At 50.7% G+C, this 27,277-nt stretch overlaps 4 protein-coding genes across 4 annotated transcripts; 1 reads left to right on the top strand and 3 right to left on the bottom strand.

Moving 5' to 3' along the window:
• Positions 1-3,653: 3,653 nt before the first annotated feature.
• Positions 3,654-7,308, bottom strand: PC9H_009203 (uncharacterized protein; the record flags this gene model as incomplete). Its single annotated transcript, XM_036778710.1, has 9 exons — positions 3,654-4,117; positions 4,175-4,407; positions 4,458-4,932; positions 4,984-5,260; positions 5,308-5,379; positions 5,430-6,440; positions 6,490-6,693; positions 6,748-7,230; positions 7,276-7,308. 9 exons carry the CDS (start codon positions 7,306-7,308, stop codon positions 3,654-3,656), a joined length of 3,252 nt encoding a protein of 1,083 aa, XP_036630138.1.
• A 14,790-nt stretch (positions 7,309-22,098) lies between these two features.
• Positions 22,099-23,144, bottom strand: PC9H_009202 (uncharacterized protein; the record flags this gene model as incomplete). Its single annotated transcript, XM_036778709.1, has 4 exons — positions 22,099-22,463; positions 22,514-22,741; positions 22,797-22,865; positions 22,919-23,144. 4 exons carry the CDS (start codon positions 23,142-23,144, stop codon positions 22,099-22,101), a joined length of 888 nt encoding a protein of 295 aa, XP_036630137.1.
• Positions 23,145-24,434: 1,290 nt separating this feature from the next.
• On the bottom strand, positions 24,435-24,998 carry PC9H_009201 (uncharacterized protein; the record flags this gene model as incomplete). The annotated part of the gene is made up of 3 exons (XM_036778708.1): positions 24,435-24,447; positions 24,498-24,668; positions 24,718-24,998. The coding sequence occupies 3 exons, from the start codon at positions 24,996-24,998 to the stop codon at positions 24,435-24,437; spliced, it is 465 nt and encodes a 154-aa protein (XP_036630136.1).
• Positions 24,999-25,045: 47 nt separating this feature from the next.
• On the top strand, positions 25,046-27,238 carry PC9H_009200 (uncharacterized protein; the record flags this gene model as incomplete). The annotated part of the gene is made up of 6 exons (XM_036778707.1): positions 25,046-25,658; positions 25,710-26,167; positions 26,214-26,390; positions 26,436-26,555; positions 26,632-26,901; positions 26,951-27,238. 6 exons carry the CDS (start codon positions 25,046-25,048, stop codon positions 27,236-27,238), a joined length of 1,926 nt encoding a protein of 641 aa, XP_036630135.1.
• Between the last annotated feature and the right edge of the window lie 39 nt (positions 27,239-27,277).

Here is a 27,277-nt window from a genome sequence, read left to right as displayed (position 1 = left end):
TCCTAGAAGCCCACGGTGAGTGTGATCAGTTACTAACTTACTTTCTTTTGACTAATAGACCTTGACTCCGACAGCGTGGGCTTCCTAGCAGCCCACACTGATGGAGGTAAGTCCCTCATGTTTGTCTATGTGTATGGCCGTCGTTCTGACTCCCTCTCGTGAGTGTGGCCTTCCAGGAAGCCCGCGCTTGTACTGGGACTGCTCTATCACTCCCAAGCAAGCATGGGCTGCCTGGATGGCCACGCTGTGTCACCTACGACCGTGTGGGCGGCTACGCGCCCCGTACATGCACCAGCAAGCTCGCGACTGTCGCTGCGGGCTGCCTGGCTGCCTGTGCATGGCTGTAGGTGCGTCAGCTCCTTCCACGCCGCCTGAAATATTTTTCTGACCGTTCGTTCTCACACGGCAGGCTTCCTGGAAGGCCAGACAGCCTCTGGGGTGTTCAAAGAATCACAGAGGGCCATCCAGCAGGCCTGCATCATTAGAATAAGTTAGGGTAAACTACAGTAAAGTTAGGGTAAACTACAGTAGACTTAGGGTAACAACAGTTGGGGTAGGAGGGATTTAGCGGGTAGGATTATCCTACGATTTCAAAATATGTCCTATAACCCTAACCCTGTTGTTCTTTGCCTGTGGGAATGTCCCCTAGCTCCCCTGGGTCATGTGCTTACAGAATACTTCAGAGGTTTTCTGTAAGCACATGATCTAGGGGGGCTAGGAGTCACCTTCTGGCTGTACTTCGCATTTTTGCTCAATTTAAATGGCAATATCTGCTGCTACAAATTGTGCCCCACATCGGATTCATGTTCTTTTACATTCTGAACAACTTTGTCCACTCAAGCAAGCCATGAAAATCAAATCCTGAGGCAGTACAGCTCATTCTTCCTGCTAATTTCGCATTTTGGAGACTGTAGCTTGTCCTTAAAATATGCTAGGTATATACTGTCAATTGTATCCTATGTAATTTCGCATTCTGAACACTTTTGGTCACTCAAGCAAGTCATGAAAGTCAATCCCTAAGTCAGTAGCCCACTATTTGCTACTTAAGTTCGCATTTTTGCCCTTCTTGACTGCTTTAAAATGGCCCTAACTACTTCGGAGTTCTTGCATTTTATGTATTTTATCATTCTGAGCAACTTTCCTCTATATACCTAAGTAATTGGGACAAGTCCTGCCCTTGTACTCACAAAAAAAAAGGCCCTCTGAGCGAATTTTGTTGTTCTTTGCCTGTGGGAATGTCCCCTAGCTCCCCTGGGTCATGTGCTTACAGAATACTTCAGAGGTTTTCTGTAAGCACATGATCTAGGGGGGCTAGGAGTCACCTTCTGGCTGTACTTCGCATTTTTGCTCAATTTATACAGCAATACCTGTTGCTACAAATTGCCCCCCACATCGGATTTATGTTTCTTTACATTCTGAACAACTTTGTCCACTCAAACAAGACCTGTAAATCAAATCCTGAGGCAGTACAGCTCATTCTTCCTGCTAATTTCGCATTTTGGAGACTGTAGCTTGTCCATCAAATATGCTAGCTATATACTGTCAATTGTATCTCATGTAATTTCGCATTCTGAACACTTTTCTACCCTCAAGCAAGTCATGAAAATCAAATCCTGAGTCACTAACCCTGTATTTGCTGTTTAAGTTCGCATTTTTCCAGCTTTTGACTGTCTTAAAATGGCCCTAACTACTTCGGAGCTTTTGCATCTTATGCTTTTTATTATTCTGAACAACATTCCTCTATATACCTAAGCAATTGGAGCAGGTTCTGACCATGTTTCATTACAAAAAGTGTCATTAGAGCGGAATTTGAAGTCCCTAATGTGGGCTACTGACTGTGAGAAACTAATTTAGTAGTGAGGTCGGAGTTGTGATGTATTGTAACTGTGAGAAAATGCGAACACTCAGCTGCCTGAATAGGCAGGTCAGGGGAAAGAGGGAACAGGGGCACATTAAATAAAACACAAAGATAATTCCACAGCTTCCTCAGATGGTGGCGCAACTCGGCGCAACAACGACCCAGTCCTGGGGGATATATATGGGGAGGTTTGGGGAGCTGTTGCGCCGAGTTGCGCCACTGTTTGAAGTGGCTGGGGCCAGTATGGTAGTTTTGCAGGTAGTAAACGTGCTGCTGGATGATGAGGAAGCGGCGCAACACGGCGCAACAAGTTGTCCCATATACCTTGAGGGTATACCTAGAGATGGGTACTTGTTGCGCCGAGTCGCGCCAACATCCTGGCCGTTGGCACCCTCTTCTCCTCGTACCGAAACGGTATTTGAGCTACAGCACGAGGAGGAGGGCAGCTATCTCCGTAGGAATTTTATCAGTATACTCTCCTAACATGCCCGGACATATTTCGTCACCTAACCCTGGGTCGGGGAGCGACGGTTGCTTCGCTGCGCTCAGCGAGATTCTCGACGAAGAAGGGGGCACTGGAGCGTGGGGAAGCGGCGCAACTCGGCGCGACAAGGTGATTCTTCATCAGAACACCCTAACGGAGGTGTGTGAAGTTGTTGCGCCGCAAACGGAGAAGGTCGACCGATTACACCCTGTAATCCGTCGGATAATATAGATAGGTCGGAGTTGTGATGTATTGTAACTGTGAGAAAATGCGAACACTCAGCTGCCTGAATAGGCAGGTCAGGGGAAAGAGGGAACAGGGGCACATTAAATAAAACACAAAGATAATTCCACAGCTTCCTCAGATGGTGGCGCAACTCGGCGCAACAACGACCCAGTCCTGGGGGATATATATGGGGAGGTTTGGGGAGCTGTTGCGCCGAGTTGCGCCACTGTTTGAAGTGGCTGGGGCCAGTATGGTAGTTTTGCAGGTAGTAAACGTGCTGCTGGATGATGAGGAAGCGGCGCAACACGGCGCAACAAGTTGTCCCATATACCTTGAGGGTATACCTAGAGATGGGTACTTGTTGCGCCGAGTCGCGCCAACATCCTGGCCGTTGGCACCCTCTTCTCCTCGTACCGAAACGGTATTTGAGCTACAGCACGAGGAGGAGGGCAGCTATCTCCGTAGGAATTTTATCAGTATACTCTCCTAACATGCCCGGACATATTTCGTCACCTAACCCTGGGTCGGGGAGCGACGGTTGCTTCGCTGCGCTCAGCGAGATTCTCGACGAAGAAGGGGGCACTGGAGCGTGGGGAAGCGGCGCAACTCGGCGCGACAAGGTGATTCTTCATCAGAACACCCTAACGGAGGTGTGTGAAGTTGTTGCGCCGCGAACGGAGAAGGTCGACCGATTACACCCTGTAATCCGTCGGATAATATAGATAGGAGATTGCGCTCATATGCTGAGCTGGTTAGGTAGGGGGAGGCGGGGCATATTGGCGCTTTTGGAGGGTTAGGGGGAGGCGATGGCATTGCTGCTTGTGATGCCATCTGCTGTGCCCTGTTTCGCTTCAGTTGTTGGTAAATTGGCAATACTTAAATAGTTGGCATTGTCGGCGCACCGTCAGTATGTTTATCGCTATTAGGGTTCAGCCGCTTTTCACAACTATACAGGATTACATCATTGACTAGTTTCACGCACTTATATGCCCAATGCACTGAGCAGAGTAGTTTTTAAAACTGAAAAAAGAAACCAGTACAATGATACAAGACGACAATGATACATGCAATAAATGAGAAATGCGACTATTTCTCCAAGACAAAATCTATGAAACATTCCACAGCCAAGTCCAAACGCAAATCAGAAAGGCTATCTGGCTGTTTGGGAGCCTTGCCGCCCCCTGGCCCACCCCGGAATCCTGGCTCAAAATCGTCGCATTCGCGCAAACGCCGTATCTGTTCAAGGGGAATAGGATATCCCTGCTCCGAAAGCAAGTGACAGTATATCCTGCAGACTTGCTGCAGATATACTTCGTAAATATCTCCGATGAAACTCAGAGGCCGGCCAGCGAAGCTAAACCTGAATTTATCCGAAGCCTGGATCTGCCGTGCCACTCTGAGAGCATTTGAGGAGATGACGGCAACCTCATCCTGACATTCGACGTGCTGAGAGAAGAAGACCGGAAGAAGCCGGCCTACGGCACAAACGACGAGGACATCCTTCATGCCCTCCGTTGTGGAGACTTCGGGCAGATGGTGCCAGAGATTATCTATTTCAGAAAAAGATGAGTAAAAAAGTAAAATAAAGACTCTTTAAGCGGACTTACCAGGAACAACGTTGGGAGTAAGGCAAGCCTTTCCTATCATCTCTACTACGCGCCCCATAATAGAAATTGTGCACTCGTCGTGCTCCGTGTTCGTGGCGCTGGGCATAGCAGCAGAGATGATGAGGCTGAACATATGACGCCGGATGCTCCTCCCATGGTAAAAGTGGCTCCCTGAGAACACGGTTGAGTCCTCAAGGGTTACAACCATGTGAGGGCACCCTCCAGGCATCACCCTTTTTTAATGATCAGCGACAGATACAAAATCAAGGGCAACTTGACTTACAGCGCCGTTCCCGGTTCCAAAATCACGTAAGACACTTCGTAGTCTTCCGAGTCCAAAACAGCGTCATTGTAGCCAATGACATCTTCTGCCCAGTCAATAGGCCTTGACGAATAAGGGTCGTCCTTTCGTCGGATCAACGCCCAAAGCTTCCTACCGTAAGTAGCAACTACTACCGTTCCGAAACCGTTCGAGTCAACATGTACGTGGTGCCAAGTTGACGGAGTGGCAGCAATGGTCCATGTCAGCGCCGACATGTCTGCCGCTTTCCGAGGCATGTGGTGGGACCATGTTGCTGAATAACAAACGCGATCCAAGGTGTCGTCGGAGACCAGCGGCGTTCCTGCTGGCAGAGGACCAGGGAAGTCGAGGAAGTTGATTGCCTTGCGTTCGGGCGACTTGGAGATTGCGATGATCTCTTCCAGGGTGGCCCTTCTAAGGCGTTCATTGCCTGTGGGACCCAAATCTATCGATTGATCTACATGGCAAGTCAGCAGACGGCAGGGTGTTTTGGCTGAGCGATGCTCACCGTTGCATATTATGGATGCGTCAAGGAATCTGTTTAGACCCCTTAATGCGCCCTCGAAACTCTCCGGAGCTTCTACAGGCACGCCCGTCACCAAGATGGCCTTCGTATTCAACAGCTCCCCCACTTGGCTGGGGGACCATTGCTTATAGACATCGTAAGGCACAGACTTGATTGCGGTGCCATTCCCGTCGCCCGAGGTATAATCGGGGGGACGATCTCCACACGTCCGTCGAATGCCTCTGATCAACGCGAGGAAAGACTCCCTGGCGTACTCGTGCTGAAAATGATGTTAGGAAATGCTGACAAAAAGGTGTTTCGACTTACATGAAAGGATGGGAGAAGTTCGACGGCTTCGCCGCGGATATCAAAGAGGACAGTTGGGGGAGCAGCGTAGCGCTTTGAAAGAGTCAATAAATCAATATTTATATTGATTAAAAGCGGCTTACCTCCTCAGCAGATGTACCTACAAGACGAGCTAGCCATTTTCTGGGACCCCTAGTATGGTTGGGGGGAATGCCGCCTCTCTTTCCTCCTTCAGCACCTTGCGATCGGCTTAGGGTTGTGGACGTCTGTCGCCTTGTTTTGGAGGAGGATGGCTTGCTGGGCGGTTTGCGTGGGCCCTTTTTCGCAGGCGATGGCTTGGAGGCGGGGGGCTTGGTGGCGGAAGGGGTTTGGTTGTCGTTCTCATCGCCAGGGGACGGAGTAGATGGGTGCTTGTGTAGCCTCTTGAGCTTGTGCGTAAGGTAATCGTCGCTGTCGTCGGAGGGCACGGTGGGTCTTAGCCTCTTGCGCATTGATGGCCCAGCTTTTGGGTCGTCGTCGTCGTCGTCGTCGTCGTCGTTGTTGTCCTCGGCGTCGTCCTCGGCGTCGTCGTCTCCGCGTCTGCGTTTGCTGCTTCCAATGGGCTCTTGGCCACCGCCCACTTTGCCAGCATCCAGGTTGATGTCGGCAGTCTCTGTCCTATCCACATCATCGTCCCTTTCATCGTCGTTGTCGTCTTTGTCGTTGTCGTTGTCGTTGTCGTCCTCGTCCTCGGCGTCATCCCCTTTGCCGGCATTGCTAAGAGGGCCATCAGGCGGGGGTGAGTTTTCCCTCGGGGCATTCAACCCCGAAGGTCCAGCAGCTGGAGGATGGTAGGAGGTATTAGACGGCGGGGTTGGGGGGGTTCCGGGAGCTAGGGCTGGTTGGGCCAATGCCGGGCCGTCGTCGACAGATGTTGGCACGTAAAAGAGAGGCTCCAGCGACTTGTAGAATTCATGGCACTCTGGCTCAACTTCCAACTCAAACGCGTTGTTCTCCTTGTCGTACCGTGTCATTTCTTTGAGACGTTCGTATAGGGATGCCATGGCCTGAGGTATTTCCTTCGGCCTCACAGCAACTTGACACAGGGTCGTCCAAATGATATTCTCGATCAAGCCCAGCAAAGGAGGTCGTTGGCAGCCTAGGTGCTTCCACATCTACGACAATTTCATTCAGCTTGAATTGGAAGGAGGTACGTTGACTTACTAAGAGATGCCAATGCCTTGCCACATGCTTCCCCATGGCGTCCCTCGTTTGCAGAAGCAGCAAGGGTGAGACCGCCAATGCCTGGTGGAGGGGAAGTAGCAACGCTTGCGGTCCCACACTTGGGTTCGCCCCCCGGTGTTGCTGGAGATACTCTGCCCCCGTTTGCTTATCAGCCCGCCCCCATTTCTCCGGGATTTCCTTGCCCTTGGGGAAGCCTATGTGAGACACACTTATTATCAAAACTAGATGCTGACTTACCTCCAAGGCGGCACGAAGGCCAGCTGCCGCCAGCGCGAAGTTGGCCACTATCCTTGATGCTTTCGACGAGTTCTTTGACTTTTGGAATATCCCGTACAGATATCCGAGATCGTCGTCGCCTTGCTCCAGAGCAGAGAAGAATTGGTTGGCCTTTTGCTGCTCTTTCGGGTTCTCCAACATTTGTCCCAGGGAGGAAAGCGCTTTTTTGACCATGACCGGCCAATCGTACAATTTGACGATGGAATCCGTGCTGTTCCCCGCCAGCTTGATGCAACCATCGGGTTGAGGAGAAGGGCCGCATGTGTTGTGGGAGAGCGTCGGGTTGAGTTGTATCGCAGTGAGCAGGGAATACGTCGCTATTATCCCTAGGACGAGGGCAGCCTTCGAGTTATGGCTATCTTTACTGAATGGGTTTTCGATCCAATGCTTTATTTCCCTCTCAGCAGAGGTGATCTGATTGACGAGCGACGTCTTCTGTTGTGGCTAAGATACGGATGAGTAACGTCAACATGACATCAAAGGACTTACAGAGAGTGCGAGATCGACGTGAGCCAAACTCATTATCCAGGGGAGCTCTGAAATCCCCAATCGCTCCACAGCCGCAAGAAAAGGGCCCGAAGTTCTATGAGGCAATTGATTAGCGCACGTACGCCCCAAGGATCCTCGAAATCATACCCGATTGCCAATGGCTCCGTAATCAGTTGCATGTCCTGATTATCAGCATTGGAGGAAAACTGAAGTTGTTCCGTGTTGTTTGAGGACATTTCTGTGTGTCTATAGCAGAGAGATATCTATTGGATTTCGAAGAGAGCAAGGAGCAACGGTGAATGTTCGTCAGGAAGTAAAAATGTCACAAACATGTAATTCCCACGCAAAATAGGGGCAAAGACAAATTTTGGTATATCACGATGTTATGTTGAGGACGATTTGGGTATTTTAAAAGGCACTATATGATGAATTTTGAAAAAACAAAAATACTGCATATTTTTCTCTGAACCGACATGCAGACCCCTGACCCCTGTTATCACGTGATCTTATGGGCAATGTTGCTCCGGTTTTCCTGAGCAAATAAGCGCTCGATGGCCGAGATGGCCGGCCACCACCTGCAATCTCAATCGCTTATTTATTCCCAGGTAGAAAATTAAATACATAGCGCACAACTGCATTGAGTATTCATGCTACTATAGCACACGTATGTCAGCCCCACAAGCTAGAATCCTCAGAGCCTGAGTCTTCTTCGCTATCGAGCTCGCTTCCATCCTCAGGTGCCAAATTATCAACTTCGCTTTGCTCGTGCGATTCTCCATGCGCTGCGCCCTCTGGTTCATCAATATAATTGATGCGGTTTTGATTCTCATCTATGCCCTCTACTTGTCTAGTCTTGCGTTTTGGAGGCACCCTTTTGTTCTTTGCCCTACCAGTCCGCGGTCGGTTCTTGATTGATTTGAGTCGTCGAATGGCCGCCAAGGCAGTTCCTCTAGGTATTCTGTGCAGGACCTCCAATTGGTGGGTTTGAAACTGCAGCGATGACCGCAATGTGCGTGCCTTCCGTCGTTGTCTTCTGCCTCGCTGACCCCCTCCACCCACTGATTCCAGCAAATAGAATTGAGGGTTGGTATCCAAGACGACAGCGTCCTCTCCTAAACTGGCCTGCATCTTGGTGTACCATAGTTCGTTCCCCTTCCGAGCGGGCAAACACTGGCAGCAGCCAAGAAGCTTTGCCAATAACATTCCAAGTTCTGCACGCTGATCCTCTGTAATAGAATCGACCTGCGCCCAGTACTCCCCTAAATATCCAACCTCCCCCGCTAGCGCCTGCCAAATCCTCGTTTGTGGTTCGGTACCTCGGATGGGAAAGAAGTCGTTAAAACGTGCTTGAAAGGCTGGCTTTCTTTTTGCGCCAGGAATGCTGCCACGTAGCCCAGCTGAGTTGGGTAGGCAAACAGCCAGCTTGAGGGTTTCCAAGGCTGATGTCACCGACCATTGCTGAAGCGCCTCTTGCACATTTGAGGGTGCCACCAACCGAGTGACCATATGTTCAGCCAGGAACCACCATGTGCAGTACGTCATCCTGGTAAATAGATAGCCAGCCCTAAGTTCCATCGAATTGGGCAGCCCATGAAGAATGTTATTCAAGGTTAGCGGCCACTTGAAAGGACCCAGAAGCGTCCATGGCTCCCTGAGCAGCGTCTGCTGAATTTCATTCCAGCCAGGGCTTCTCCCCAATGGAAATCGTTCGTTTCCCTGCTGCGGCATTTGCACTCGAGGAGGTCGCCGACGAAATGAGACTCCCATCTCTTGATGAACTTTGAGGTCGTCGAAAGGAGAGATTTCCGGAAGGCAGTTGGCCTCATTCAGACGCAAAGAGGAGAGAAAAAACATCTGAAAACGCTGCATATTTTGCTTGAAGTAGAGGTCTCGAAGCGCTTGTCGAACAAACGATCGTGTCAGTGGCGGCGTGAAGACAACGGACTGCATCAAGAAGGCAACGACGCCTGTGATTGTGCCGTAGTTCGTCGGCATCCTTTCCCAGACGTAACGGTGGAAGGCATCCAATGCCAGGATTCTCAAGGCCAGAAATTCGAAAAAGGATTTGCTAGGCACCCAAGTGACGAAATTTGGCCCCAGACGCTGCCAAATCTACGTGGAAAATGGACCATCAGCGATGAGTTAACCTGTCAAAAAATGGCGGACACGCGCCTGGTGCTTAATCGCCTTGGATGCCTGGGCCATCGCTGCCCCACTGACCCGAAACTCCTCTCTAACTCCAAAGCGTTTCTTGGTGGCTGAGCTACGGAAGATGTCTACCAGGCCCTTGACTTGGTCGACGTGCTTTGGGCTGCGATCAAAAACCTCCGTGTCGGAGAAGAGGTCCCGCGAATTGTTAGCCTTCCTGACTACCTCGTACCACAAGTTGTAACTATGTCGAAACGCAATACCCGTTTGCTCCGCCCGCTTCTGACCCATCTCAGATTGCAAGGCGCCATGGTTTGCCATTGTGTTGACGTGGTGGATGTTGCCAGCGCCATATCCTGATGCTCCGTATGACGCCTCCAACCCAGCCAGCGTCCAAAGTCCGACTACCCCACGACACTTCGGATGGATACTAACCCCAATGTCTAGAAGCAGGTCGCCGCCATTCGACGGATCTAACATGTACGACCAATCAAGACCATCAAACGTCTCTTGGCACTTGCGGAATGCACTGGAGACCGTGTCCTCCATATCCATGCCAATCTCTGGCTCATATGTCGCTCGGCAGTACGACTTGCACCCCTTGTTCTCCAAGACGAAGAAGTAGGACCCGTATTGCGTCTTCCCTTCTTGGTCAAGGGCTCTGATCTGAAATATGGCATGAGCAAGGCGAAGGGATAGAAATTCGTAGCAGCATTGTACCATTTGATCAAGCTCCCGCAAAAATTGGGCAAATTTGGGTCTGCTCAAGGGGAAAGATGGCGTTGCCGAGCTTTTACCACCTTGCTTGAATTTGACATGGTCCTGGTCATAGCCTGCGTAGACCTCCTCTGTCACACCAATGACCCTTCGGAGCGATGGTAGGATGACATCCTCCCAGATGAGATACTGAATGTGAGCTGGAACCTTGGACGTCCAGAACCGTGAGTAAGGGGCTTTGTGTGTCATTCGAGGAAAGAAGAGGTAGAGGTTGACCATGCTGCTGAGACCACCTTGAATGCCAAGGTGCACATGGGGAACACGGCTTAGAGCAAAACGTTGAAGAAGCCAGTCTGTTCGTGCGCCTCCTGCATCTCTGTCCTCATCTGAGGGCGGCACAAGGAGCTCCGCGTAAGCGTGGTTGTTCTTCCAAATTGGGGCGCGATCACGAATGACGGGGCTGGTTAATATGGCGACAGGCTTCATGAAACGCGGCTCCCTGGTGACAAAGATGACACTATCGATGTCTGCTGATACAGCAAGATCGTCAGGACCGAGAATAAGCTGATCCTTAGTGATATCTACATGCACATGGCGTGATTCCGAATCAAGGCCGGTGACAACAATGTTGATTGCCTCTTGAGAAGTGCGAGCGTGTGCGATCATATCCTCCAAGCCCATGGAGATGACATCATACCCAGAGGGCGGCTCGGTGCATGAGGGCTGAACGAGGTCGTCAGGGACTTCACGCATTATGTGGCTGCCAACTTGAGTGGGTGGGGTCATATGAAACATCTGAGCAAAGGATGGGAGTATACGCCAGCCATAGTCATGAAAGTGCTCCCAGCCATGCAAGAGAATATGCTTGGCTATGTAGACCAGCCCTGGGGCGTACCCCTCAATCGTATCATCAACGGGCAAAAGAGCAGAAGCAGTAGGCCCTGTCTCATACTCGTCGAAATTTCGGTCAAAAGGAAGGCGAAGGCCTCTCAGATTGTTTTTTCCGGTTCAAGGGGACAGGAAGTACAGGCAGATTGTCTTTCCTAGTCAGGCGAACAGGAAACGCAGGTCTCGGGGTCAAGGGAACCGGAAGTACGCGTCGTGGGAATCGCTCTATAAGTGCACCGAGCGGAGCAGGTGTGTGTTCAGTTGGAGCCCCCAGTCTGCCAAGCTCGAATTCGTCGTCGTCCTTTTCTCCACCGGATGGGTTATCGCCGTCCTCGTCCTGGGCTGGTGGAGAGACTATATTATTGAACGGATTGAACCTTCGAGCGCCTTTGAGAAGTTTGCTCAGCTGTTCAGATCGACAGGACCTCTGCGGATGAAAGGGCCTCGTCGGCTTGCATTTCGCGCAGATTGCCATGCTCGTTAGGAGGTTCTGCTCTATCGGAATGACCACAGCAGCTAACAGGGTGGGCGTTAGGGACTTTTGAAGGTTATCAACTAATTCTCGCAAATCTAGGTACTGGGCGATCAAAGCGGGGTAATGGTTTTGAAGATGGGCATGAATGGTTATCCAGTCCACAAGGCTAATTTGGAGATCTCGGAGCATGGTCAATCGAGTTGTATGGCAGCAAAGAAGGGCTGGCCTCTCCCAATAACCATTCGAGTCGAAGACGAGCCGTTCTGTCCACATGTGCGTAATGGCCTGGCATACGATTGGGCCGCAGTCGTAGCCATTTTGCGGTAATCCAACTTCCTTGATATGCATGGTCTCTTCGCCCAATTGCCAGCCATTGAGCAGGCAAACCCTTCTCCAGACATCTTGCGATCCTATCGCAGTCCAGTTTCCCCGCTTGCCCATGAGGTCGCCAGTGCGGCCCAGAATGTGGATTTCACGAGCTTCAGGGCGGAATATGACGCAGCAGTAGTGGTTTCTGTTAACCAAAATAACACCCACGCAGTCCTGCATTATGCAAGGACCCTCCTCGATCAGGGGTAAGTCGTCGTAAATTCTTCGATAACCATCAATCTCGTCGGGTCCCCAAGGTGGCCCATCGCATAGCAGGTACGTCATAGGGATGTATCGAGGCAATGGCTCTTGTAGCTGCTGGTACTGCTTCAGAAGCCACTGATCCATCGCAATCCCGTCGATGTACTGTTCGTGACTCAGAGTCATCAGAGAGTCGCGAATTTGTACCAGCCGAAGAGGATTGATGAGGTATAACTCTGGAACTACTGTTAAAGTGCGATCAGACGTTAACGCAGCACACTTACCAATGGAGTTAGCTCCTGCTGCAGCTCTCATCTCGCCCTCTGGTGATAGCTGCGGAGAACCCATCGGCGCACCTGGAGGCTCCACGTAGTCGTCATCCTTTTGGCCTTTGCTTTCGAAGTCTGAGAATGTAGAACTGGGGTCATCCTCATCGGTATCTACGCTTGATATGCTGTCCTTTCTCCATACAGGGGGCTTCTGTGACTTTTTGGGCTTGTGCTTGTTCCGAAATTCTTGAACCAATTTTAGTCTGTCATCGTCGTTGTCGTTGTCGGACAGAGACAGGGATGGTGAAATAAGCCCAAAGGTGTTCTGAAATGATGCAACTAAGCCCAGGGAATTACCGCCGTCAGAAAAAACAGATGAGGAGGGACTGAGGTCATAAGCATCCTTAAGACGACCACCGAGACTTTGAGAAGAGGCGGGTGAGTCAAGAGGGGAGGAATCATCATCAGAAGAAAGTCCAAAAGAATTGGCCAAGTTTTGCTGAAGGGATAAGATATTCATGGCTTCTTGCAGTGAAAAAAGAGAGCGGGTTTGAACGGATGTTTTATTTACGTCGCTTGTTTTTCAGGGTTATTATGACTAAACTATATGGACTCTTCGCAGCTGGGGCAGAGGTATGCTACTTTTCCTAATGTTAGAAGTGTTTGAAAAAACTCTTCCCCGCCCATTGACGCTGCCCAATTGGGATCTAGACAGCCCCCATGGTTAAGAAAATGGGCAAGGTTTCTCAGCACCTGCCCAGATCCAGCCATCTCCCAAGAACGCGTGTCCCTTATGGAGCGATTCTCTCCTCCCCGCACAATAGGGCTGGCCAATAGGACATGGCTGAGTCCATTCAATGCGGGATCCACTCCGCTGTCCAAACCAGCAGGAGCCTTCTTCATACACCGTTCATGATACCATGCAGAGCAACTAGAGCAGTATCTCTGTCGATCTTTCTCTGGATCATATACGGACTTGCATAGGCAGTGATACGTCAGTCCCTGGAAAGAATGAGCTACAAAGTAATGGGTGGACTCTATCATACCCTTAGTTTAGGATGCTTGCGAGTCGTCACCAAAGAGAATCGGTAGAAGAGGGCTTTCGGAGAGACCTCAAAAGGAGAACATCCAGGCATGTCATTGTAGTGGAGAATTTCGCATGGCCCTATGCGCAGATGAAGTCCTGGAGAAAGCGGAGCTGCGAACCAACGTACCGAGAAGAGCTTCGCTGCTAACCCAGTCAAAATGATCAGATATGAGATACTCATGCGTCCCAAGGGAGCTGACCGCCTTTTGACTGAATAAAAATGTCATAAATGGTTAGAAAATGAGATAAGGGATATAAGAACGAACTGCGAGTCAGACAACCTGCCGCCTATCCATGAAATATTGCGGGTGTCCCTTGCTGAATATAACCATTGGATCTGAACCCAAGCCTTTTGGGACTCTGACAGCCTGATTTCCGTCACTTTACCCCTCCATGTTTCTTCGGAATCCTCCCATGGCGAGATTACGACGCTGCAGGATAAACTCTGTTACGAGTTGTTGGATTGAGGAAGACGTCTTACAATTCATTCTGTTCTATTTGGATCGCAATATCCCTTTGTATAATAAGGCCTGGCGTTGTGGACATTCGTTTTAGAACTGAGGAAGAAGGGGGAATGTACTTTGCGTCCATTTTTTGAGAAGGGGAAAAAAAGGAACGGCGTGCAAATGTCAAGATAGGGGTTCTCGCAGGTGGTGAATTTTGGCATCGTACATCTAGCTATATACCTAATTCTTATTGCCTACAGTCCCACAGCTTCATGATTTTCATCACATACTTTATCCCTCGGAGAAACTTTTCGTCCAGAGATTGGCCCCTTGCCTTCAAGTCGATAAGCTGTCGCGCCAGCTTCTTCACGAGCGGGAGGAGAAGTTCAATACTCTGTCTTAAAATTTAGGAAGATGTCAACAGACGGTTGAAAGAACTCACGTCTGCGGGGATACTACTTAATGTCTTGGAAGAACATTGGTTTTCCCTGTCGCTCAACCACTCCAGAATAATTGTCCAATCAGCGCTGTCTGCCCATTGTCTCAAATGACTTGTAAGATACTCAAGCCATATTGAGGGTTCTTTGGGATCTTGGTGCGTAGACGATGTGCTAGTGCTGGACGTTGAGACCGATGAGACATGACACCTTGTCCGATTAACAGGTAACCCTAGCTCAGAGATTGAGGGGGCCTGACGTCGTACGGACTGAATAACTGGGTAGTTCTTTGCTTGAGATCTCTAAATAAAGGCGGAACTCAGGCATTTTGGACAGCAGAGATGGGATCAGAACGGATACCGCTGCAGTTGCCTGGCTAGCCGTGCTGGTATTTGCCTGAGAAGAAGTAGATACATGGTATTTCAGAACGAGGAAATGATGAACTTACTTTACGTGCGTTTGGTTTGGCCCTGACGGTTGGTTTTTGGACTGGAATGTTTGCGTTTCGTCTCACAGTTATCTCTTCCATAATTGTCTTTTTCTCAACCCTTATGTCATCGTTTCCTGGACTTGAATCTTCATGCAAGCCTATTGACGGTACGGAGAGAAACCGTGTCTGCGGGCCATATCTTTGAGGCGTTTTTGGCACTTCTTCTGAGACTTCTTCGTCTATCAGGAAAGGATATGAATTGAAAACAGCGTAACTCACCATGAGGAAGTTGCTCCATTTCCTTTTCAAGAAGCATCCAAGAGTCTGACAAAAAACACGATTGTCAACTTCGGTAGAAGACATTGTCAGGAGCTAACGGCTATCTACTTTTTTCCCCTTCCATTGGCTCATCCTCTTCTTCGGAATCAACCCCTGTACAAATTGACGTGAGAAAAAACAAGTGAAAGCATAAAATGCCCACTTACATGCGGAAGTCCGAAAGAGGGCGCGCTGACGAAGGCCGTTTTCCAGGGGACCTGGGAATGGCTTTGTGAGATCGCTCACCATCATAATCGGGCAGGGTTCTATTACAAAAGACGCTCGGTCAGAATGTTGGAAGAGCTTGAATAAATACTACCTTGAGCCCATGGCCATAGTTGCTCCAGCTCCTCCGTTCCATCAAACTCCGGCTTGTCAGGGGGATCATATATCTCATTGCCTGCCATTTGGGGTGGGATGGCGGCCTGCCTGGTCTGTCGGGAACGTTTGGCAGGTGGGGAATCACGCTTCTTTGACTGGCCTTTCATGAAGCGCGTGGACAGGGGTGGTGTATCGGCGTCTTGTTGTTTAAAGGACTGATCCTCATACTCGTCGTCGTCATCGTCGGAGATGAGATGGGACCAACGCCGTTTGGCGCCAGCCTTTGATGGTTTTATGGGTTTCGACATGGGGACATCGTCATTGTCGCCGGAATGTGGATAAGGGGATGAGATAGGGCTGCTAAACGTCTCTTCTGTCCCACTCATATTGACGCGATGCTCAACTTTGGACTCGAGTCGTGCGACACTTTTTTCGGAGCTTAAAGTTTGAGCTCCGACAGACGCCAATTTGGTATAGACCTCCGGTTTTCCGGTGAGAATAAGCGCCCAAAACGCCGAGATGCCCTGACCTGTAGTCATCTGCTTGGCGCAGGGTTTAGGGTTGATTTTTTCAACTTCCTTTCGTTCATCCCCACTTCTCTCATGCTTGAATGGACATCTTGGATGTGCTCCTTGTTGAGTGCCCCGTGGGCACCTGAGCTTGCCTTCGTTTTTGAGTGCCCCGAGGGCGCCTACGTTGGCCTCATCAGAGATGACCTGAAGCAGAGGAGGTATGCCGTGTTGGCCAGCGCATGTACTATCACTGCGCCACCAATGCAAAGCGGATCCCCTAATGCAAGAACATTTTTTGCTGCCCATCCTCTGTCCCGCAAATCACCAAAAAATCAGTTTGAACGAGTACAGATACTATCAACCTTGGTAAGAGATTTAGAGCTCCTTCGTCAATATCCTCGTGATGTAGGTAGCAAATGGTTGTTTGCATTTGGGTGCAAATCACAGTCCAGCGAGCTGGCAGCATCGTTCAGAGCTGAAATGCGTCGTGCGGATATTGTCATCGTAAGACATTACATCAAGTTTCTACAAGATTGGCTACCTGGAATGCGAGCTACAAAAAGGAATTGGGCGGCGGGCATGGTTGGCATGGACAACAGCGATAAAGTTCAAACTCCATCGACGCGTCCTCAGCCCTCAACTTCTGCGTTAAGTCTGAATACTGCTTATTTTACTAATTCATACTATACCACTATCACCCGCATAATCCTTCATAGCTTTAGTCGTATTAGAGTTTAGTATTCAATTCTTCTCCTTGTCATTCCACCGCTCTTGAGGTCTCGCGCGACGCGTCTGACACGACTTGGACGCGGCTCAGGGAAAGCATAGCAGCATGATGGCGGAGTGCAAATATTGCTGACAGATCGAGACAGAACTGCGTCTTGGCATTTTGCATTAGAGGATCCATTTGCACTGCGCACTCCCGCATGTCTATAACCTCTTGAATTCTGGATAGAGCACCTCTGGATTATTTCTTAAGGTAGATTACAATGTATACTACTTGACCACTCATGCCGAAAGGGATCCAGCGCGAACTTGTGGTCGTAGAATTTCGTTTCTGTGAAAGAGTGCCAAATATTTGCACATCTAGCGCAGTGATAGTACAGGTCCTGCTTAGAAGTAAGTTCTCAAGTGCGAAGTGTTCTCAAATTTAGAAGTATATAGTATCTGGATCACTAGCTTTCAATTTGTGAGCGCTGTAGAATCCTTACGCTTCATTTCAAGACTAGCGAATACATTGTTGTGCAAAAACAAAATAGTAGCTACCCTACAACTTTTGATACGTCGCCCACATTCCCATAAGCCGTGTTACGCCCCCAAAACTTGGGTTTATCCTGAAGGAGTTGAAAAGTGGGCTTGGGAAAGAAAAATACGTGGGCAGATCTGCCCGGAGTGAGGCCACCCTTCTGCATGCCATCTGTAGGTTCCCATCTTGAAACTTGATGATATAGCTTGGACGACAGAAATATACACAAGTCCCCAGGGCGGTAGCTAATCACGAAGATGTTGAGTTGAGAAAGAATATTTGAAGAGTAATTTACCTGAGCTTGGCATGGAGTTGAGGGATGATCATATAACCACCTGTATAGGCACCAAATGGGACGCTGATAGAAAAGCCTGCGTCTGCTTTATCCTTATGCATCCTAAGTTGAAGCTTCCATACTACAGCACGGCCCAGGAAGGGCCCAGGATCTTCATCTGCGAACCAAACTCCTGCTTCAAAAGCCTCCTGGTACTTTTCGTACTGCTCCGGAAGGAGCGTCTTGACGACGAGGCCGAGGAGTCCTGCTATCTCCTTCGTGGCTGCGTAATATGCTCTGGTCGCTGCCACGCCTGAAGAAGACTCGTGGATGTCCGCCGATAGGTAGAGTTTCTGCCGCATGAAATTGGTGAGGATGAGAAAGCCTTGAAAGTGCGGGACGTACATCGTGGTGTCCTTGCATTACCCACCCTTGGACGAGATGGTGTACTCCTCGCCGTTCCTCTCGGATACTTCCATCCTCCATCCTGTATTCCATAACACGGTCATCTCCTCCGTCCCGGCGCTGCAGCCCATGCCGAGTCAGCTCGGGCGGGATTTTGGGCGGCAATTGGGAGCAAAGATCTTGTGTGGCCTGCCAGAGCCGCTCAAGTGCGGCTGGCTGTCAGAGACATCAGAAAGGGACTCTTATATACAACTTACAGACTTACTGGCAGACCATCGTGGACGTAACTGGCCCCTGGGTGATCGAGGCTGGTTCTCTCAGGAACATATTGAGCGTCCAGATCTTCAGCCATCTGTAAACAACCTGTGAATATGATATCTGGCCAAAGACAAGTGAAAAGACTTACCGGCTTCTCCGTGTTGTCATTCTTATCTCGCTGTCCAAGATAGAACAGGAGAGGCTCGTCGCCGGCGTCAACCCACTTCCCCGATACGACCTGAGGTAGAACGTCATCTCCAAGGTGTTTCCGCGCATATTCTGCCATGTTGCCTGGCGTTGATGGCTGCAGTTCGTCCAACCGAAACTTTGTTCTGAACGTAGGAGCGTACTTGTTGAAGCTGGCAAGTTTCTTCCCCATTTGCTCATGCAACCTCTGGCGAAGGATTTCTTCGCTGAGTTTCTTCTTTGCGTGCTGAGAAAAAGGAGACGTGAGATTGCCTTCAATGGGGGGTACGGCGCAGCGGGATCTGAGCGGGTCCAACTTTGCTTTCCGCTTTTTCTGGACAGGGTTAGCTCAGGCTGCGCTCTAAGAAGAGATGGAATTACCATTGCATCGTCATCCTCCACATCCAAGAAGTTGGGATCTGCGAGCAGATTCCCTGTTTCAGATTCAGAGCTAGAAGAGTCTGAGCGTTTGCGATTGAACGACATGACGGTTGATGAGATTCAATCTGATAAGCTAAGTGCGACAAAAATGACCCCTATCTGACGGTCACGACCATCACAGGTAATGGTACAAAAAAATGCGATCCTCCTCCACCTACACCATGAAGATCTTAGCCTGCCCCCACACCTGCGTCCACGATAGCAACCATATGTTAAAAACTGCTCGCGCCGTGGGACAAGACTCTGCCTCCAAGACCTGTCTCCTGTTCATAAAAGAAGGAGGCAGCCGTTTTCGAAAGCACCTCCCGAACAACCGGGTCCACCCAAAATGCACAGCTGAATGTCCGATGCACCACCTTCTATGCAAGAAGGATAATCCTTGCGTCAAGGGAAATGAGCCATGCCCCAAGCCTGTCAAACTTCCTGACGAAACTGTTGCACCCACGCGGCAACAGTGGGAAGAGAACGCCTATGGCTTCTACCTTTTCATTACGGAGGGGAAACTGAGCAATCAAAAGGCTCATCTGGACAATTTCAAGGCAGAATGCCCGCCGGATATCTACGAGCAGAAGGTGGCGGCTCGGCTGAATCTCAACACCAGCCGTTCTTCCTCCCCACAGCAGCCACCCGCAGCAGGCCCCTCTCACCTACCGATTTCCCCACCGCGCATCTCACTACCTCCCCAAGATCCCCTACACCTCTTTACCCCTAGGCCATCCCAGCTGCCACGACCCTCTAACGCAGAGACGCCCATCCATGAAACACGTTGGTTGACGCCCCGCAATCCACGCGACTTTGGCCTTGCTCGGGAACCCTCAGCCACGCCAACCCCCTGGCACGGCCACGCTCAACCTTCGCTTGTGCTAGAGCATGAAACGACCGCTTGGGCTGTCAGACCGGCATCCAGCCTGCCCAAGGTCCAACAGGTCGTTCCCTTTCCCAAGGCAAAGGACGGGCATAAAATCAGGGGCTTCAGGAGAAAGGTCCTTTGGTTGCCAAACTTTCGAAACCCAGTCTCTCGATTTTTTGAATACGAAGGGGATCTCTTAGGCTTCAAAAGGCTAGAGCATGTGGACGAGGAACTGGCAGAAATCCTTTTGAAGGCGTGGCCAGATCATTTTTCAGTGGACAAGCTGCGTGCGAAGGAGCTTGGAAATGCTTTGGCGAATGTGCCCTATGTGGTGGATGAATTTGTAAGCCTCCTTCCGCTCGTCCTCTCACCCAGACCTGACAAGTCTGCTCCAGTCAGCCTTGGCCATCAAGATGTGGGTTAGAAAGGATGCCTGGGACATTACGTTCATGGACATGGGACAGTGGATGCGTCTCGTGCTCAAAGGATCCAAGACTCCGGGTTGGATTCAACTCCAGTCCTTCGACCTGATTTGCGGGGGAATGGACTTCATTCTTGATCCTCTGTGAGTCGATCTCTTTCCTGCGGTGGTTCCGTGGCTCACGTTCATTCAGAGATCCCACCTACAGCCCGAACGCCATGCCGGCAAAGGACTTGGCTCCTTACTTGAATGGGTTGAGACATTTGAGCCAATCCGTCGTCTTTTTTCCCGACCCATTCCAGCTATGGTGGTTATCAGACAAAAGGAATATTCTTTTGTCTGTCGCTCACTGCTCTGTTGGCCTCATGGACGCCCTTGGCAAATTCCCGGCAGTATTGGGCTTCAATGACATGGAGGAACTGCGCCAGATGAACGTCGATCTCAATTCCATTGTGATCAAGCGAACTATGGGGGCAAGCTCAAGCCATGTCTGGAAGGTGGATGATAACAACATGGCAAGGCAAGTCTTGAAAAAGGTGAAGGACGACATGAAGAAGACGAAAAAGATGTGGCAAACAGCGAACGCGACCATTCCAAGACCTCACTACTTCATTCAACCGCTCATTCAGGAGATGCAGCAGAAGGGTGAGGTGAGGTGCTTTTTTGCTGGAGGCGAGTTGATCTACACGGTTGGTACGCGTGCGGGTGGGTCCCAAATGGTGTCCATGGAGCCTGTAAGCATCATCCCATTGGAGAAGCTACGGTGAGTGAGACACCTCTGAGTTGCTATCTTTTGTTCACGCATTATTTTCTCAGTGCTGGCGATGGGGACAATCAACGAACAGCGTCCATGATATCCAATCAGGAGGTGTTCGACATGTTGGATAGCAATGTCCCATTCTGGTTGGGTTCCCATGGCTTTGAGCGACTTCGTAGCTTCGCCACCAATATCCTCTACAAGTTTATCACGAGGCAGGAAGAAGATTGGAAGAAGGTTGGTGCGGGGGAAAGGAACCTTTGGTCCGACCTTCGGCTTTTTGCTAGGCTGGATATTGGTGTCTTCAGGACTGAAAACGGCCAATACTCCTTCTGGGTGAGCGAGATAGAGCCATGGATGGGTGCCTGCTTATTCACAAACACTGTGAACGATAAGAGCGATGTCTTGTATAGTACGGTGACGGCTGTATTAGAAGAACATGTCTTGCTTTAACAATTATAGCTTTATATTTTGTACTTTGTTCTTTATATTCATCCCTCTGAGCAGATTTGGTTCTTTCTTGCCTGCGCCAGGACGCAGTGGATAGGCTCCGGTTTTCCGGAGTCATTAGGCGCCCAGATTGACGGTCAACGGGCGCTTATTTGCTCGGGAATTCCGGTGCAACTGAGCAAGTGATCTCAGGGGTCGGTTCAGGGAAATATGCGCAGAATATGTTGCTGAATACATTCATTTTAACGGAGAGGAACCTCAGACAATGGAGAATGCGTGAGAACCTCTGACGGTCATTGGCGCTTACTTGACGGTCAGGCTGACGGTCATCGGCGCTTACTTGACGGTCAGGCTGACGGTCATGACGGTCATTGGCGCTTACTTGACGGTCAGGCTGATGGTCATGACGGTCATGACGGTCAACTTGACGGTCAGGCTGACGATCATGACGGTCAACTTGACGGTCAGGCTGACGGTCATGACGGTCAACTTGACGGTCAACTTGCCGGTCATGGAGAGTCACAACAGTCACTGGAGGAGTACTCACCAGTGTGCAGCGTGGTAGACACAGCCTGCGATGTCCTTCAGATGTCCCTAGCATGGCGTGGGTCATAACTGTCACTGACCGTCAATCAAGCGCCCATGACGGTCATGACTGTCAGACACAATTTGTATGCCTCATTGCTCACAAACGGGACCGCCGAACACCGTCAGACTTTGTAGAGTACATTATTAGTATGTATACATGGGATATATGCAACAAGATTTGAAGAATTCCATACTTGCAAATTAGGTTTAACCTAATAAAGTGGCGTAAGATACTGGCAGTCTCTGCACGCGACCTAATACAAGGTATGGATGGTGTGACAAATTATTGGATTTCAACGACGAACGCATTACGGACGAACGATGTACGGCTAACTATCTTTTCTTACGGACATCTGCCGGTTGTAAACGTCGAATGCCATAGTCAAAGAAGCGCACAATTTGACAGCCTCTGGGATCGTCTTCTCGGTCCAAGTGTGGAAGTCGTCGCCGGGTAGCGTGTTGTCAGCGTCCTGATGCCTTCTCTTCATCTTCGCCAACAATCCCTCCATAGAGGTGATGCATTGAGTACTCAAGGCGGCGTATGGCGCGTAGTCTTTGACGAGGCCGACAGCCTCTCTGCTGCATGCGTCGTAACCGCTGAAAATCCATAGGCGTGGGCGGGCGTTGCTCAAGATTTTGACGGACATCATTCTGTGGTAGATAGCAAGAGCCACAGCGGCGTCTGTTGCAGCATCTGGATAAGATAGTGAGCATTGACAGAGTGGGTCGATACGATTCACATACAAGTATAATGCTCGACGCTTAGTTCTCCGACCCATTCGTGTGCCGGTTGAAGAGCCTTGTCGAGCCCCCGACTCAGCCATACCTTAGCCAAGGTATCCAACGCGACGCACGACGAGAAGTGCAGTCCGGATAGCGCTCCTGTCAGGTCGAACATTCTATGGAGCCGCGATAGCTCGCCTGCGCCTGCCAATTCGACCTCGTCTGAGTCCAGGAGTGCCTTGGCGTCACCTGTAATACACCATAAGCATGCCGCTGCATACTCGGGCTCGAGGACTCCACCTACCGAGAACTCCGACGCCAATTTTGACGTACTTGTCGTTGCGCAAGAAGGACTTTAGTACATCTGGGAAATCTGTCGAACGTAAGTCGTATAGTAGACGCATATATGGGGAATTTTGGACATACAGCTGATCTTATCGATGTCAAAGACATAGGCGGCGTTCCTGGATGCGATTTGGACGAGGCGGACTTCTTTACACGGCGTCAGCTCCACGTCGAACCCGAAGAATGGGCAGATTTGGGCGTCTTTGATCAATTTTGCGACATATCCTTCGCTGAGTGGGACGTTGGTGGCGACAACGACGGAGTTTGGGTCGATCGTAAACAGTGGCAGCGGAGCGTTGGTGGTCATGGTGGTGGAGATGGGAGGGATTGGAGGGACGATGGTTCGACACAACTTATTATACGGCGACACGGTGACGCACAGACCAACGCGTCATATTAATACAGGGATCGAGGCGGCGGATCGATTAGGTTTGACACCGCGTGGTTTAAAATAGATCGACCGTGCTAAGAACACCGATGATCTATGACCGTGGCACATGGACGACGACTAAGTAGGGGATTTTGGCATATTTGGCGATAAGTCCTGATAAGGATAGAATGCGGGAGCTGTCCCCAATCGAAGGATCGAAGATATGGGTTCGATCTTGATTGATTTGGTGGGGAGGGGGTCTGCGGTTGGGACAAGGTGGTAAGCGTCGCGCGGATTACCTAACCGTCAGAGCTCGCCTTTGAGTTGTTAGCCCTCCTCTGCTCTGGATCTTTACCTTCATCTCATGTCTGTGTCTTCCCAAACGTCCGAGAGGGGCCCATCGCGACCGACAACCCCATCGAGCCCACCGGGGCCATTATCGTCCGCGTCCAACAAGGGAATTGGTTCGCCAGACAGAAGCCTACGTGCATCAAGACGACACGCAAGGTCGGCATCTTGGAGCCTATCAAGCAAGTTCAGCGACAATTTGAACGAGTCTCTGTTTCGTTTTGATGTTTCGTTGCCGCGTAGTTATTTGGCGCAAAGCGCAGATGTTGAGAGTGATTCACGGCGAGTTCGCGTCCGATTGGGTGTTGCCGGCGAGATAGACGACGAGGGAGATGACTTGGGGCAGCTTGGGGTATTCTGTGTGTGTGATAGAGTGACCGAATGAGTGAACGCGCGAGTAAGGAGCGAGAATGAGAAAATGGGGTACGCACAGAGTTAAAACCAATCAAGACCCATTGGAAGGCGACGATTCGCTGCCCTGAGCTCCAGAGACGACGATGAAGGTGGCGTCGTGGTGGTGTATGCATCGATTAACGCTGGGAGACGGTTGGAGTGGCGAACGAGAGCCTGACGCTCGACGGATGGGCTAAGGTCGAAATAGACGCCCTGATTTCTAGGCGAATGGGACGACTTGCCGTCGGAGGGTGAGATTCTAGCGCTGGCCGGGCATAAGACAGATAAGCACCGTCGGGTGGGCCGTGGAACGGAAACGGGACGGAGAGGATGGGGAACGTGCGCGAATGCCGCCCGAGTCCGATCTGGTAGAGGAGCGTGAGACGCGGGTATGTCAGTTGAGTACGCGAGAACTGGTATTGCTGAGCTGCTGCTGGTATGGTCTGTGGTGCCAAAATATAAGCAAAATGTAGCGATTTCTTGTATCTAATAGACTTCCCTAATGAAATTGATGAGGGTGATTGGTCGCGGCGCGGAGAGATGACTTACCCAACTAAATCCATGCGCTGCGCGGTCATGGGCACGCCGTTCGCCCAGACTGTAATCCCCGTCGCGGTGAACTTCTTCGTCATGCACAAATGGATTGTCGCGACCGGTCGTCCGGTGATATACGCTCGCATGGTCGCGTGTTGGTGGGGATCCTTGCGATTTCCATGCTTACTGTGACTACAAGAGGTGAGCGTGGCGCAATACGAGTAGAGTTACTTACACGATGTTCCAGCGTTCAATTTCGCGCGCGTCGAATCCAATCGCGGCGTCGATCCGTTGTTTCCACACGATCAGTGCTACTTGGGCGGCGATTTCCAACGCCGTTCGGTCAGCGCGGCGCGTGGGGCTCGATAGAAGGGTGGAGATAATGTATAGGAGTGTCATACTACGAATGGTGAGCTGTAGCGGGAGTAGGAGCGAGGGAATACGTACTTTGGCGTTTGGGTTGGCGGTGGTAAAGGACAAAGTGTCGAACGGGATAAGGCGGGCCGGGTCGATCATGATCGAGGGAAGCGTCGACGTCGACGCGGAGATGACGTGTTTCGATCATGATCGAAAGAAGCGTCGACGTCGACGCGAGGATGACGTTTTTCGATCATGATCGAGCGATCTTGATTTGGTACGCGCAGAGTTGTCGAAGTCGCGTCGATGTATTACTTAAGGCTGCGTCCCCTGCCTTGCTATTCTCTACGCTGCTTATCCTACAACAATCACCTCCCTCCCTTCCCGCCCTGATGTCTGTGTCCTCCCCTGACCCTGAGAGCTCAGCGGCCCGTTCAACTTCGTCGTCGGCGTCACGCTCGATATCGCCATCAGCGTCAAGCGAATATGAGCCGCATTTAGACGGCCATAACAGCGAGATGTGTTCGCCCAAATCACTTGCGCGAGCGAATAGTGCACGATCCCCTTCGTGGAACCTGACGCAAGCCTTCGACAGTGGGCCTGAGGATGTTAGTTTCGATGATGTGAAGCGTGGGTGGGATAAAGCGGTGGAGTCTTGTCAAATTATGCTACGGTTGAGAGAACTGAATACGGCGGCGGAAGAAGACGCATATATGCTGTTCTTGGAGGAACGGGAGGCAATGGCTAAGGGCATGTTAGCTAAAATAGCCTGTGCGAGGCTGAAATGGGGCGCTGAGGTGGATAAAAGCACCCTGCGAGGTGCGTTGTTATAGCTATATGCGCATATATGCACTGACGAAGCGAGAGAAGTGATGGAAGCCTACGTTGCGGATAACCTGGGTGAGTTCTCAGAGGAAGATATAGAAATCACGAACCTGTCGGCGGCAAGTCGAGGGCAGAAAGAAAGGGGATCAGGAGGCGGCGGTGTGGGGTCGGGCGCAGGAGCTAGTGCTGGCGCTGATGCTGATGCTGGTGCTGGCGATGGCGCAACTGATGGGGATGTGGATGGCGCTGGCGACGGCGATGGCGATGGCACTGGCGACGGCGATGGCGCTGGCGGTGGGGGTGGCGACGGCGATGTCGCTGGCGCTGGCGCTGGCGGTGGGGGTGGCGATGGCACTGGCGACGGCGATGGCGCAGATGACGAGACTGGCGAGAGGATTGTAAAGAAACCTCGTAAATCGAAGGTCGCGACGATGCAGCTGTTGCCAGAGGAGCTGAGTGAGCAAATAAAGAGTATGAATATGTTGGGCTATGAGTCTGTGGAGGTGAGAGAGCTCGACATGGTAAAGTACAGAAGCTTACCCCCGATAGGACCGATTTCGCTGCGTCTGGGTGCATGTGAGTTCCGTCGAGGGCAAGTTATCCGCAAATGATCTTGCGAAAGCCCTGCATGGCTATTTCTACAAGCCGTTGCATAAGAGTGTGTCGGAGGAACAGGCTTTGGCGAGACTGATCGTCGGCTACAGGATGGTTAACATGGAACAATTGGTGAGTGAGATGAGGGGCGAAGTATTATATACTCATCGTGTTTAGGATCGAGCCTTCGCGGACGTGAAATCGTCTTATACGTACGGACCTAGTTGGGTGAAAAGTGAGTTCATGGTCATCAACAATTTGGAGTTGGAGAAGGAGAGAATACAAGAGTCAGAGAAGGTATGCGTCGTTCAACACAGGGATAAGGATTCGTTAGCTAATTGTTTAGCTTTTGATTGAGTGTGGGATGAAGCAGGGGAGTGTTGACTTGTTGGAGGGGATCTTCTTAACCATGGCAGCGCTGCGTCTAGCGATCGACTGGAAAAGTATCGGGGAGACGCCAGAAGGGAGGAAGTGGAAAAGGGCGACTAACGACGCGTTGTTCCAGTTTCAATGTCACGGGCAGCTGGATGAGTTCCAGGTTCTTACTCGAAGGAGACAAGAGGTAGCGTTGAGGAGGAAATGGGCAAAAGATAACGAGAGACTCGTTACGAGGCGTAATAAGGTCCTGGGTTTGTTCAAGAAGGTGAGCAAGAGTTGTAATTTACGCTAAAGGCCGGCTGATTAGCAACCAGTTCGGCTGCGTGATACTCCTGGACCCGATTTGGAGTCCTATGGTTACCCGCACCCCGGATTTCAACAAGCTGCACGGCTGCATTCTAGACAACATGTTGACGCGAGCGCGAAGGGTAGACGACGACGTTGAAGGGGATGACAATGTGCCATGGCATACGGGTAACGATATGGAGAATAGAAAGATGTTGGTGGAATTGGTTCGGTATTTTACAACGGATGATATCGCAAACTTCGTAGACGATACGGTGGAGCGATTGGAGCAGGACGCAGCGGAAGTTGTAGCGTAATGTACAGACATGGGAGAGCGGAGAGAAACCCGTAGTTAC

This window comes from Pleurotus ostreatus, assembly GCF_014466165.1.
Source record: "Pleurotus ostreatus strain PC9 chromosome Unknown scaffold_6, whole genome shotgun sequence".
Lineage (NCBI taxonomy): Eukaryota > Fungi > Basidiomycota > Agaricomycetes > Agaricales > Pleurotaceae > Pleurotus > Pleurotus ostreatus.
The sequence above is the reverse complement of the archived record's forward strand: the minus strand, read 5'-3'. Positions and strand labels throughout refer to the sequence as shown.